Source organism: Pteropus vampyrus, unplaced genomic scaffold (assembly GCF_000151845.1).
Source record: "Pteropus vampyrus isolate Shadow unplaced genomic scaffold, Pvam_2.0 Scaffold306, whole genome shotgun sequence".
In the NCBI taxonomy this organism is placed as follows: domain Eukaryota; kingdom Metazoa; phylum Chordata; class Mammalia; order Chiroptera; family Pteropodidae; genus Pteropus; species Pteropus vampyrus.
Window position 1 is genome coordinate 450344 of NW_011889087.1, and position 14559 is coordinate 464902.

At 50.4% G+C, this 14559-nt stretch overlaps 1 protein-coding gene and 1 pseudogene across 5 annotated transcripts in view; one reads left to right on the plus strand and one right to left on the minus strand.

Moving 5' to 3' along the window:
* Positions 1–14559, minus strand: part of MAPT (microtubule associated protein tau) — a 95853-nt gene that overhangs the window by 11960 nt on the left and 69334 nt on the right. For 3 of the 5 annotated variants that reach the window (XM_023521575.1, XM_011377090.2, XM_023521574.1), the window contains 4 exons: positions 12414–12469; positions 9647–9844; positions 8460–8592; positions 6095–6360 (listed from right to left, as the gene is read on the minus strand). In XM_023521575.1, coding sequence (XP_023377343.1) covers positions 6095–6360; positions 8460–8592; positions 9647–9844; positions 12414–12469 — 653 coding nt within the window. The remainder of the gene's footprint in view (positions 1–6094; positions 6361–8459; positions 8593–9646; positions 9845–12413; positions 12470–14559) is intronic. The other 2 variants (XM_011377092.2, XM_011377093.2) reach the window with 1 other exon arrangement.
* Positions 3098–3216, plus strand: LOC111730314 (annotated as a pseudogene).

The following is a 14559-nucleotide window of genomic DNA, read 5'->3' on the forward strand; positions in this document are numbered from 1 at the left end:
CTGCATCATTGGCTTATTCTGTGGTTCTTTGATTACTACTAAAATTGCTCCTTCGCCCTCGTTTTGCTGGTAGGTGTATTTTTTTCGTAACGTGCAAACGTTTGCATTTTTATAAACTCGAAATTTTCTTTGTAATTTATCCTTTGGTTTTTAAATGTAAAAACCACCCCTCCTCTAGAGGCTGGATAAATATCTAATTCCACGTCACCTGCCTCACCCGCCATCCCTTCAGCTTGCTGATGAGCAGTCTACTGGAAGCCCAGAGAGGTTCAGTGACTCAGCGGCAGAACCCACACAGGAATCTAGATATGAGTGTTTCTGCGGCCACAGGCTACGTATGTGACAACGAAGTTTTGCCTGAGTTGTCCTCAAAGCTACTGTCCCATAAACCAAATAAAAACAACACTTGGAGAACACCGAAGTTCTTTCCTGCCAGCAAAGAGATACCACAACAGGGCCTCAGCTTAGGCCTGAGCTGGGAACAGGTAGACAAATGGGCTTTCTCACACTGCTTCCAAAGGAGCTGCTGTCACCTTCCTCATAATGGCTTTGAATCAATTTGTGCCACCCTCAGATTTTAAGGAGTCTCACATGAATTCCTTCTTTGGTGATCATTTTTTGTTCATAACTTTCCACTGGATGAGTCCCAGAAGCCAACTCGACTGCTTTCACGAAGGGTGGTTTAGAATTAAAATACACACGCGCGCGCGCACACACACACACACACACACACACACTAATAAAACAAGGATATTTAAAGGGTGATGGTAAAAGAATGGGAGGTCATCAGCACTGACAATTACAAGACTAATCATTACATTTAACCCTGAGCTTCCTGGAAGCCAAGGCAAAAAGGGAAGCACAATGAGTTACATAACTTTCCTTATGTGACAAGGAAAACTTACCAGTTTTTTAAGAAAGATAATCTGTTTTCTGTACCAATCCATACAAGAAATTCATCTAATGGCTCAAGAGACATTATGCAATAACAAGATCTGCAACATACATAAAAACGTTTTTTTCCATGTGGCTTTTTCTTGTTCCAATCCCACAAAAAAGGCAACAAGCTACTGTGGAATTTGGCAGTAGACACAAGGATATTTACAAAGCAGAACTGAATTACTGTTAGCGGTCAAATTAAGCCAACACCCTTCACAGAATATTAGATTTACAGAAAGGAGAAAAAAGCATCATGGTTGGCATTATGAAATCAGAACCCTGAAACTTAATTTCTCATGACTAACATGTATAATATCGAGACTCGGCTCTGGACATGAAAATACCCATCATAGGAGAGAAGAATGTTTTGGAAGCTACAGATTTTGATCTGGGGACTCCTACTCAGGGGAGAAATTCCTGTGGTCAGGGTTTGGCCCTGGCAGAGAGGCTGGGGTGGGGTGGGGTGGGTCCACTTTGGTTTAATCATTTCTTGGAGGACCCAAAGCAGTCTCAAACTCTCAGTAGGCCTTGATCTGGTTCTGTGTGGGCTCAGACCTCTCCCCAGAAGCTCTGAGGCTGGCCCAGTGTTCGTGGGCCATCCTGGGGGGTCTGTCTCCAGCACCGCCTGGTGCTTGCCGGGCCTAGCTTCACCTAGCCAGGGCCAAGATGCCCAGTGCTGAGTACTGGGAGCTGGGGTGCTCTGGTGGAAAAGTCCAAGATGGTCAGCCTGAGAACTGACACAGGAAAAATTATCTAGGTCCTGTTAAGTAAACTTGACACAGGAGAGATCAAGTAACAAGGGAGTTGTGGGTAAAATTATTTACACGCTTCCTTTAAACAGTGGCTGCACCCAGCTTCTTTACGACGATTTGATTTACACAGGATTTTTCGGAAACAATTATGCTGTGTCTAGGGAGAGATGCCCAGAGGGTCTCAAAGTTACAGGGCTGTCCCAGAGCGGGGGGCCCAGCCCGGCTCTGCCCTCCACTCACCTCAGACCCTGACATCTCAGCCCAGGTTCACCTGAGTCCAGGACAAGCAAACTACCCCAGGTACAAATTCACTTTATTTACTCCACATAAATGTTCTTCATGTGTCCTTTTAAAAATGAGAACTAGGACTTTGTCAATAAACAACGAATTTAAAAATACTTCAGTTCTCCTTAATGGAGACAGATGCTAGTGTTCTATCGCCATCTTGTGGCCATTAGCAGTACTGCAGCCCAAGGCTTCCAAAGCCCAACAGTTCTGGTACGTTTCTGTTCTTCCGGGGGCTCCCAGGTCCTGTCCCGCCTGCGGTCTTTGCATCCCAGTTACTAGCAAGGACATCTCCAAAGAAAGTGACTTTAGTTTCATCTTCTCAGAGCTGACCTGACCACCCCCACGCTTGATCCCCTGTGCTCTTTCTGGCGATGACCCTGTGCATCCCTTCTCACCCTTGGCAGCTACAGGGACCCCCAGTTTTTTCTGACCACTCCCAACCTCATCCCCCATGAGCACTAAAAATTGAGCCTGAGGCTCTCTGCTTGCGGTGTCCTCCTCTGCTACCTTCTTTTTACTTCATCCTTGCTAGAGGACAATGTTCTGACCTGTCAGGGCAAACACCCAGCTAGTTCACAGCACATCCAGCTACCAGTTGTTCATTCTCCTTAGCTCTCGTGTAAATGAACAAAGCTCTGGCCTAAACCCACGCCCCACTGGCTCCCCCGGTTCCAGCTTTATGTTGCTTTTGCTCTGAAAATCTCCAGGGTGCAGTTTCCCACTGTCTTCTTCCAAGCACGTAACCAGCACTCTATGCAGGGGATCATCCTTTCAAAGGCCGAAGATGGTCTCAAACAAGGGTGTCTCCTATTTTTGGGGTCAGTGGGTCTCAGCCTGGATTGCACATTTGAGAATACTGGCGAGGCCCCCTTGAAGTTCTAATGGGCCTGGTGGAGGCTCTGGCACTAGGATTTTTTAAAGAATCCCACTGCACCCCCAGGTGACTCCTTTGCAGCCGAGAATGAGAAGCTCATCTCCCGGGCTCTCAGGAGCGGGTCCACTGGTCAGTGTTCACTGGTCGCCTTCCTCCCCTTCGCTCCCCACCTCTGATCGGCTCTACTAGTTAGTTCTCTGGATCACCAAGTACATCCCTGCACTTTCCTTTAAAAACAATCTCAGTCTACGGCCATGACACCCTGAACAAGCCCGATCCTGGCTGATCTCAGAAGCTAAGCAGGGTTGGGCCTGGTTAGTACTTGGATGGGAGACCACTTAGGAAGACCAAGTGCTGTAGGTGTAAAAAAAAAAGTTTTTTTAAATAAGGGATTGTAAGCTGACAAGGTCCTTGCAATCTGTGAGGTCAACTAAGGGTTGCCTCACCTAAAAAATTAAAAATAAAAAAAAAAAACAATTTCGTTTCAGACTCTTCGAGCCATACACACTCACTGTGGCTAATCATGAAATCAGAGAAAAAGCATAAAGCAGAAAATAGATGTTTCACTTTTTTTTTTCCAACCAGTGATTTATACTGGCCTGCTGTGGTGTTTGGTCTGCAGGTTAACAAGCAGGACCCCCTCCTGCTCTTTCTTCAATGTGGTCATCTATTCAGGGCGTCGAGTCATTCTTCATACTGTCTACATTCTTCATTCTTCACCGCTGTCCCGGTGGCCGAGGACACACCGACTGAGCACTTGCAGTAGGTGGGCACTGCGTGAGGCCACAGGGACCCAGAGATCACAACGTCACCTTGCTGAACTGTCATCAGTCCAGTCTGAGTGGAGGGGGCACAAGACACTTTGACAGATCATTCTCAAGACCTTCTCCGTGGGTCCCACGTACCTTCTTTTTTCCTTTTATTTTCAGTTTTCCTGGTGATCGATGTGTTGATCTTTGCCGTTATGGCTGAGGTTTCCTCTGGTGCAGACAACTTTCTAGGTTTTCCACGGAACTTAAGGAGAGACTAATCACCCTCCCTCCGCATGTCCTCCGGCAGTAAGTCTCAAGAAAAGCCACCCTTTCTCCCTGAACCCTTCAGTAAATGAGGACATGTGTCTGGACCCAGCACGGTTAGGTGGTAACCGGGGGGAAGGGGCACCTGCCCCTCTTTCTTTTCTGAGCATCAAGTCACTGGCCCTCCACCCCCAGACGCTTCTCCCGGCACAGCTTGGGGTGGGGCGGCCCTGGGTGCGAGGGGTGAGTTCCGGCCCTGAAAGGGGCCTTCGGTGGAAAGTACCCCCGCTACCCGGCCCCCAGCCCTGTCACCACCGCTCTCAGCAGATCGAGGGCTGGGCCAGACGTTGCCCAGACCTTCCAAGCCAGCCTCAGATGAACTCCAAGCTGGCGGGAGAACACTCTCTGGGTGTTTGCCGGTGTGTGACAGGGCCCCACAGGCTGGGAGATGCTGATGGCTACAGTTTCCCTTTAATGAATCATGGTGGCTATGCTGGTCACGGCTGCACGATCTTCTCAATGGTGCAGAACTGGCCTGGTGGGGTTTTGTTTTTCATTTTTCAAACATGGGGGCAAACGGTCATGCCGTGCTATGGAAACAGGGCACACGAGGGACACGCACAGCACCGAAGGAGGGGTGCCAACACCCGTGGGAAACATCCCATCGACTTGGAAACTGGCTCCCTGGGGGTCCCTCTGCCCTCAAAGCTTTACAGAAGAGTGAACCTCAAACCAACGCCGCACACAGCTGCCTCAGAGCCCCTCTGGCAGGAGACAGGCATCTTTACCGAGAGGAGAGCGGGCGGGCACTGCAGGAGAGTACCCACCGGCCAGGTCTCCCCGTGGTCCAAAGACCGGCGGCGCTAGGACCGCGCACTCCGCCCCTAGAGGCGCGAGGCCCGGCCCACTGGGCGGGACCAAGGATGGGAAAGGCCCGCGGGCAGCTCTGTGGAGCAGAGCGCAGGGTTTCTGGATGCAAGGCACCCACGCGCACCCAGGGCCCTCTGGACGCCCTCCCTCCAAAGAGACCCAGGCCTCGGCCAAGAACGATAAACAAAATCAACCGTGCGGACGGTGCCTGCGGGGTTTGGGGGGGCAGTCGAGTTGTCCCCACTGGAAGGGGAACATTGGCTCAGGGTTCTGTAAGCTCCCCCAGCCCACCAGGAGGCTCATTGCCCGCCCCAAACGGCTCAGCCCGGAAGGCCCATCACACGTGTGTCCCCGGGCGGAGTTTCGGCCCTCGGCGCTTCACCTGCCTGCTCCTCTCCCTTCCTCGTTCCCCTCTCTGGTGCTGTGATGGGCTCAGCCGTGTCCCCCAGAATTTTTATGCTGAAGTCCTAACTCCCAGGCCCTGGGGATGGGACTGTGACCACGGTCTTTAAGAGGTCATTCCCTTAACATGAGCTCATTCGGGTGGCCCCAACCCAATCTGACTGGTGTCCTTATAAGAAGGGGTGATTGGGACATAGAGACACCCGGAGGAAAAAACGTGTGAGGACACGAGGAAAAGGCGGCCACATACGAGCCAAGGAAAGAGGCCTCAGAAGAAACCAACCCTTGAACACCTTGATCTTAGACTTCTGGCCTCCAGAACTGTGAGGAAATAGATTCCTGTTGTACAAGCCGCCCAGTCTGTGACGTCTTGTACATATGACGGGGGGACAGGGACAAGAGGAGGGGGAAGGGGTCCAGGCCAGTCCCCAGGTCAGGCCCTCGGAAGCCTATGTTCCCTGACCTTTAGGAGACCTGAACATTTCATGAGCGCTCGCCTGCCGCTGTTCAAAATGGAACCCCCAACTTCCCCAGAACTGGAGGTTAGAGAGAAACCTAACCTCAACGAATGTCCGAAGAACACCAGAGACACCTGCCTATAGGTGGTGTGTCATGTCCTAAACATGAGGCAGGCCAGGGACCCCCGTGGGCGCCCCCAGGTCACAGAGGTACAACCTCGTAACCTCTGACACTGATCATCAGTGGCTGAAACAGGGACGGAAAGAACAGGTACTTTCCCTCCCCTGAGCAGGGCATTCACCGCTCCTTGGTGACGCCAATAAAGAACCATAACACAGTTGTCTTTCCTTGAAGAGGTCTGGGCGGGACTGGGGTGCTATGTCGGGGGGGGGACCCGAGTCACGCACCAGCCTCTGCCCTGGCTGTGGGGGTCCCACACGCCTCCTCCTGGCATGCTAGGGCGGCGCACGCACAGACAGCTCCGTATGCCATACCTTCCCGCCTCCTGGCTGGTGCTTCAGATTTTCAGTGGAGCCAACTTTGGATCTGATGTTCTTCAGGTCTGGCATGGGCACTGGGGCGGTCTGCAGGCGGCTCTTGGCTGAAGATGGTGACTTGGGTGGGGTGCGGACCACTGCCACCTTCTTGGGCTCCCGGGTGGGCGGGGTTGGCAGGGATGGGGTACGGGAGCGGCTGCCGGGGGTGCCCGGGGAGCCGGGGCTGCTGTAGCCACTGCGATCTCCAGATTTTCCAGATTCACCTGGAAAAGAAGGAGGGAGTCAGGCCAGGACTGCATGTAGGTGGGAGTTAGCCAAGGCCCTGTCCTGAGGGTCCATTCTCAGACCCATGCCTGGATTAGACAGGTGGGAACAGACGGGAAGCTCAGCCAGAGCAGCGGGAAGCTGCCCTTGAGCCCATACTAGAGAAATGTCTCCTCCTAACATCTTGTCGCCTGGGGATAGAGACACCCCATTTCCCAGGAAAGCAGCTGTGTGGTCACCAAGGACCATCCAGTGTCCCTTCCCAGAGAGGGGACCACCTCTGCCCATGGCCCTTGGGTCCAGAGATGGGCTCCAACCAGCCGTGTGGACTCAGACAAGTCACTTCCTCTCTCTGAGCTCAGGGTCCTTAAGTCGAAAAAGGAAACAGTTCTAACGCTGGCAGTACGAAGGCCAGGTGGGGAAGTGTGTGCCCTCTGTAAGGTTCTAGTGCTGTTCCAGGTGGACTTTTCCCTGAATAAGGGCGATGCGAGGACAGGACCCAGGAAGATCCATGAGGCAGACACACCCGCACAGACCACACACAAGCAGAGGAGCAGGAATTCTGCCTGTTGGATTCAGGCTCAGCGTCTCAGAAGCAGTCCTCCAGCTCTAAAAACTATGCCAACGAACAGCCACACACATGACGGGGGTGCCCCCCTGAGAATTACCTCTCTTAGATTTTGCCCCTGCAGGGGGTGTTTTTCTCTGCTCTTGCTTGGTAGCTTAAAAAGAAAAATCCACAGAAAGCCTCATTATAATCAAGCTTAAATGGGGCCCTAATGAGTTTTTCTCCATGCCGTGGGCACTCAGCCATGCCCAGCTGGGCCATGTGGCAGAGGCCGGCGAGGCAGGGAGGGGGTTCAGGGAACAGGGCCCTTGTCTTTCAGGAAACAAGGTCAAGGGGGCCCATGGGAGCATCTGTCCACCTGCAGGTTGCCACTGAGGTGAGCAGGTGAGAGGCAAAGGAGGAATGCACGTTCTGGTTTTCAGTTATGGCTCCAGTTAGTCGTGTGAGTTACTCCCTTTTTTTCACTCGGTATAATGTCAAGTGAAAAAAAGCAGGATCAAAGTCATATATAAAAATCCAATCGCCATTCTTTAATTACCCCATATCATATGTATTATGTACATGAGAAAAAACACTACATGAAAAACAAACCAACAGGCCTTCATGAGCTGCTGTCCTTGCAGGCACCACCCTGTGGCAAACTCGGGCTAAACACCATGGTAAACACGTGCAGCAGGCAAAGGGCTCTGAGCTGCCACTTGGGGCCAACAGGCAGCTGAGACACCACTGAACCAGCCTAGGCTTTCACACAACCCACACACGCTCCATAGTCCCCCAGCACCACCCCAGATCCAACGCAAGCCAGAGGCCCCCTGAGTTGTGCAGAACCTAGACCCGTTTGTCTGGAACACATCATAGTGGCAGACGGGAGCTCAGCCTGGCTGTCCTCAATCCCCAAAATCATATATAAGATGACTACTCTTAATAACACCACCAGAAGCAAGATCACGCTACTGCAGCTTTGCCTGGTACTCAAAACCGACAGGTTTTTACTCCTAGGAGCCCAGGAGAATAGATGCAGCTTACAACAGTTCAGCTAAGACCCTCAGGTTGTCAGGTTGTCAGAGTGTCTCTGTCATCCTCAGCTAGTCAACTATGCAGAGGTCGCATCCTGTGTGGAGTCACCCGTAGTAACCTATCCGGGCTGCTGCTTTGTCTCCAAGGAGAGCACACCACCCACGAGTCTTAGTTGGGGGCTGAAGAATGCCTCCCAGGAGGTGAACTTGGGGTCAGAGAAGCTCAGAGAGGCCTCTTTCCTGCCACCGTTTAGCGTGTGGCTGCATCTTTCTCATGCATAAAAGAAACTGGTTAGACTTAGTCATGCAAACTTTCAGAGCCTCGATTTCCTCATCGATAAAAAGTGGGGATTTAATATCTACCTCAGTAAATTTTTAATCAAAAAGATTAAAAATAAAATGACTATTCTGATGACTGGTGAACTACAGGCATCGATTAACTAACTACCAGAGGTTATTAATTGTCCAGGATCTTGAGAGATGAGGACTGGATTCCAGAGAACATTCTTCTTACCTGTGCCTGGCGGGGTCTTTGGTGACGGTGTGGTTTTCGCTGGAATCCTGGTAGCATTGGCCGGGCCTTTCTGGCCAGGAGGGGCCGCTCCCCGGGGTGTGGCAATCTTTGTTCCGGTTTTAGTGTCCGCCCCCTGTAAACCAAAGCATGGTAGAGGTGGTTTTTATGATTGGGAAAGTCACTGTCACCGGGGGTCGATGCCAGCCCTACTCAACCACTTTGACTCAAAGCGAAGCTAAGACTGAGGTGACCCTTTGCCTGCTAGATGCAATAAATGTCTTCTACAATCACAAGGGTCTGCTGGGCACACAAATCCACATCCCCACCCAAATGCCAAGCGCCCTATCATTTCCTCCTACAGGAATTGTTTACATGAGTTGTCAGCATGAGTTGTGCTAACTAATGTATTTTATAAAAAAAGCAATAGAGCTTATAGCGCTGATCAGGTTCATTATCCACACAGGGTCGACCACTAGGAAGGACATTAGAAGATCATTCCTACGCGGACACCCATTTTCTGGCTCTCCTTAGGGATTTATTTGACTGATGCTGGTTGGTTTCACCAGAGCCCCTTGAAGATGCTGTTGAACCTGACTGACGGTGCTAACAGAACTGGGTCATAGTCTTTTGTTCTCTCCCCAGCAACCCTTTGGTTTCAGGAATCCTTAGGTGTGCTAAGAGCCCTTGGCGGGTGAAGTGCAGCATCAAGGAGCAAGCCGGCCGAAAGTTTGAGAGCAAGTACATAAGCATGGCCAGCTGACCGGGGGCGGTTGCTGGGTTTGGTTACCCAGTCGATAACAAAAACTCAAGAAGGAAACTGACATTAACCAAGGACCTCAAGATGGTTCTGGAGGGAGAACCACTAGTGCACAGTGATGCTGCCCCACCCAAGCGAGGACAAGCTAGAAGCTCTCCTTACCAAAGTCACAAACAGAGGAGCCCAGTTAAAGCGGTGATTTTCACACCGGGTTGCATCAGGTGCCTTAGGGGCTGCTGCCATGAGGGATCCAGGGGAACTTAGAAAGATGGCCCTGAGCCCCCATCCCTATTTCAACCAGAATTGTAACTGTTCTATGTGGTGCTTCTAGGTAAGAGCTTATCTGAAGAAGAGTCTTTGCAGCTAAAAATACATACATTTGAAAACCACATTAGAGCAGCCTGATTCTTTTCAAAGGTGGTTTCCTTACCTTGACTTTCATCTCCTTTGCTCCAGAACTGCCAGTTCGGGGTGTGACAGAAGAGACGTGTTTAGGAGAGGAAGATGGCTCTGGGCACACGGCAGGGCTGGAGGGTTTGATCAAAGGGTCTGAGCTACCAGGAGTGGGGCGTTTGGGGCTAAGGCAAGGCCTATTTTTCAGGGTTTTAGCAGAGGAAGGTGTGGATGTCTTAAACATAAACATAAATAAAATCAAAATAAAAGTCAGCACATGGGGGAGGAAAACAAACTGAAAAAGGACAGTAACTAAAAATAAATAAGGCAGGTAATGGTTTACAGCAGTGAACTCCAGACGGTTTGGATCATGTACCCTTACCGTTCCTTCTCATCAGTAAGAATGAAAAGGGGCCAGACGCCCTCATGTACTCGTGGTTATTTATCAGTTAACACGTAGACTATGATGCCAATATATGATGTACATTAGAAAACGTACATGTGACATAACTTTTAAAAGAAAGATAAAAATGGACGGAAGTTCTAGAACGTTCTTTCTCTAGCCCATTGAATTTTCTCGTGCGCCCCCCCACTTTGGAGACCACTGACTTACAGGTGTTTCATGCCCCAGAAGTTGATGGGGATTGCCAAAGTATATGATTCTAGGATGCTTCTCAGTGAAACATCTCCTGTGCGTCATGGGCCAGAAGCGCCCACTTGCTGCTGGATTCCAGGTGAGGTGCTCAGGCTGGCCCACCAACCCTTGGCCCTCTCCCACCATACTGACATAATCATACTAGCTAAAATCAGGATTGTGCCTGTTCTAAGTCTTAAAGATTCTGCCTGACACCACTTAGGTTACACACACACACACACACACACACACACACACACACACACACACATACACACACACACACTTTCTGATTAAAGTCTCAAATAAAACTAAACAAGATCTGGTGAATCTTAACCTGGCCAATGTTTACTCTGGAACATGTTCCGACTAAAGAAATAGCTTGGGTGGGACAGGTGGCCAATGGGATAGGTGTCTGAGAGCTGGACGACCTCACAGAGGCAGCTGCACTTGATGGATGATGGCTGGCACCTGTGGTTTGTCCTAACTGCCTCTGGGGGACTTTGACCAGGATGTGTGGCCCTGGTAGAAGAGGGTGTATTGGGGGGTGAGGTGGGCGGGGCCACACCTTCAGGAATAAAACCAAGAGGCCAAGTCTAGAGATGTTCAGCCTTGGTGAGGAGGGCCCAAGGGATGGAGCAGGGGTGTGAGGGGAGGGACGAAGGCTGAGGCCCTGGGGTTGGTAACGAGGAAGAAAAGCTGGGAGTGGGTACTGACGACCTCTCCTTCCTCAGGCACACAAGGCAGCACCCCCTACCTGGCCAAAGTTCCCGAGAGATCTGACCACTCGCTATGAGGCTGTGAGCAACTCCAGGGCAGGGACGCTGTACCCATGTGTGTGAATGAATGAACAAATGAATGTGTGCATGCTTGAGGCCGGGGTTCCCCTAATGTGCACCATGACTGGCAAGCAGCTATTTGCTACTGCTTCAAGCACCCAGGGCAGAGCCCCCAAGTCCCTATAGCACCCTCAGCTGCCTCACTGGGGTCTTGTGATGGCGAACCTGACTTCCTCAAGGACAGGCACTTCTGGGAGTGGCCCCCAACACACTACGAAACTGCTGGAGCTACAGCCTGCACCTGGGGCTCCATTAGAGCTCCAGGGCTGATTAAGACCCAGACCTTTCAGGCAGAATTTATAAGGTAATTTTAGGTACCTTTATGAAAAATAGATCTTCACCTAAGGCCAGAGTGAGATTCTCCTGGGAAAACAGTACTGTACGGTTACAGGCATGTTTTCTAAGAGGCAAAGTCATTGAGAAGAGTAAACTACAGCTGACAGGAAGCACTGAGAAGACGGGCATGTTTTGGGGTGCAGTTTTGGTGGGGAGCAGCTGCTTCAGTTACTGTTCCCTGGGTTGGTTTCTGAGGACTGACTTAAGCATACGTCAAATAGCCACCTTGCAAGATTTCAAAATGGCGTCTAGGGTGCCGTGGCCACTTTCGTCCACTTTCGTCCACTTTCGTCCACTTAGCATTTAAGGTGTCAGGTTTCTCTCCTAAGTCACACCCCTCCCCCACCCTGGAGCTCCACAGTGGCCAAGCCAATCTGCTCAGAGTTCTTAAAAGACGCTGTGTCACTGCAGGCTCCTGGGTCTTGGCTTATGCTGTTCCTACTGGGATGCCTTTCCCCACCCCTCACCAGCGCCCCTTCATATTCCCATCACAGCCCGCCTCACAGGTCTTCTCTTCGTGGGCTTTTCCAGAACCCTCCACCTTAGGTCGGCGAGCACTTCCTTGCTTAACGTTCCCTCGGCCCCCTAAGTAAATGATATTTTCCATATCTCTTCAATATGTGTATATGTGTGTGTAGATGTACTTATTTGCTGAGCCTAGACCTGTGTAAGGTGTACGATGTGCAAAATTCAAACTTTATTGCAGAAAATTCAAACAGACCTTCGTTTACCGCGCATGTCTCATTTAAACTACGCTAATGCGACTGCAGTTAGGAGCATTGATTCGTTAACTTGCGGACGGCCCTTCCCTGGCATAAGTACCAACGTGGATAAATACCGGAATTTAAAAAGTTTACGTAATAACACAAAGCGCTCTGAATGACAGTTGTACTTCAGTGACAAGCATGTTGTATCTAACAATTAATTCAGATATAAAGCATGGCTTCCCGACAAATTGGACGGCGGCAGACAGTGTCACGGTTTCGTCAGCTTACCTTGGTTTTCTTGTCATCGTTTCCAGTCCCATCTTTGCCTTTACTGACCATGCGAGCTGTTAAAATATAAAATGAGAATGTACGTCACACCCACTTGCACAGGTCATGGGAAAAGCTCAGTGATTTCTCAGGATGGGTGCAACGTGTTTGGTTCGACCGGGCTCGGCGGAAAGCTGTTGGTTTTCTTGCCCCTTGAATCTGTCGGGTCTCACATTGTTAGTATCAACACAGCACACTGGGGTCATTGCTCGGAGCACCCTGATGAGGGGGCAGCAGGCTGGCCGAGGGTGAGGTCATGCAGAGGGAACTGTTCTGGGCGCATTTTGGCACAGGGTGGTCAGGGGAGGCAGACAGTGGCTCTCACAGGGTTCCTCCCCGTCTCTTCCAGGGTCAGCCTGCCCCAGCATGGGCCAACCTCTCTCCAAGGAGGGACATTTAAAAGGGCCACAGATGGGGCATCTCAGCCAGGCTCTGGCCCCCTGCAGCAGCCCTTTCTCGAGCTGTCACCCAAGGGTCAGGGTGAGTGAGTTGGCCGTCTTCCCAAAGCTCAACCCTCACTAATGGGGCACCAGCCCCAGAGGTTCTCCAAGGAACCCATCCCACCCGACCCAGCCCTGGAGGGTCTTCTCACTCGTACAGACCCTCCCAAGTGGCTAATCCTTGCCTTCCCCAAATTAGCTGCAAACTGAGTTACCAACAAATGCCCTGCAGGTAACTTCTGGATTATTTGACGGCTTTTGTTTAGAAAGCCACACCCCCTGGTGAAACCAATCCACTTGTCTACTAGCATCACCTCTAACTCACCCTTTCCTTCGATTAACATTCATTGTTGAAGATTGATTATAGATTTGTCTTCGGAGTCAGTATCATATTCCTCCTGCCCCAAGGACAACAGGGCCTCTTATAGCTTCTCACTGGCGACTAGAGACCATACTTCTAGAGTGACCAGCACTGAGGATCTAGCCCAGAGGTTTCCAAACATTACTGTGTGGCAGAATCGCCAGGAGAAGTTGTTAAAATACAGTTCCCTGAGCCCATCCTGAGACTCTGTAAAACTAAAGAGGGGCCAGGAATCTGCATTTTAAGGAGAGCCCCAGGTGGACCTGATTCAAATCTTTTGCTCAAATAAACCATTATCATCCAAGTCACAACCAAACCATCTGCTGGATCAGCATTTCCCAGACTGGGGTACTACTGAGCAGGCCCTCTTTCAGATGTTAGCAGGTGGGATTAAATAATTCTGGGAAATTCATACTATGGATCCTTCTCAGAGGGTCACAATGTGTATTAGAATATTAAAGGCTCTGATAAGTCCTGCAGCAGCAAACCCTATTTAACTTTGTTTAGCCCATTTTTTCCAAACTTACTGGACCATAGAAGTCTTTTTTTTTCCCTTGGACACATCTATCAACATCCAGGGGACAAGATTTCAGTAAAACACCATTTCAGGAAACAGTGCTGTAATGTCAAGCCAGTTATTTGTCCCCTACTATTTTGGAACTTAGGATACTTTAAAAAAGGATATAGGATATTTTTTCTTAAATTTTAAATACAGTTTCCTTTATTTACATTTCAAAGTTTTCTTGACAAGGGGGCTCTAATCAAAATTTAACAGACGCTTGCAAATGACAGCTTAAGTAGCATCAATTTCTGAGCTCTGAAATAATTCTGAAATGCTAAGGGTCCTAAGTATATAAATATGCCTGACTTGTGGTAATGAGGCTCCCTCTGAGATATAAACTGTCCTCTGCCTAACAGGACACAGAGACCTTGACACTTGAGAACCTCCCCTTCCACCTCTCCAGGCCCCAAAGGGCTGCTGTGGTCGTGCTTCCCGGAGCTTAAGAAGGGGCTGGGCTGAGACCCTGAGATCTCAGCACAAGAGACAGGGAGGTTTTGTTCTGCTCCTTGTCTGTCCTGCCACGAGGTAAGGCAGGTGGAGGTGGGGGTTGCTGGGCCAAAGGCTCGCCATGGGCTCTTGGCCACCTCCACATGCTTGTGTGTGTGTCACCTACTGCCTGTGAGGTGTTGTCCACTGACAAGAGCAGCAGAAGATAGGCTTGTGTCCCCTGCATCTCTGGGAGAGGAGCACACCGTTCAGAATCTTCTGGAAGGCACCGTGGTATATAGGGAAGAGCATCCTTTC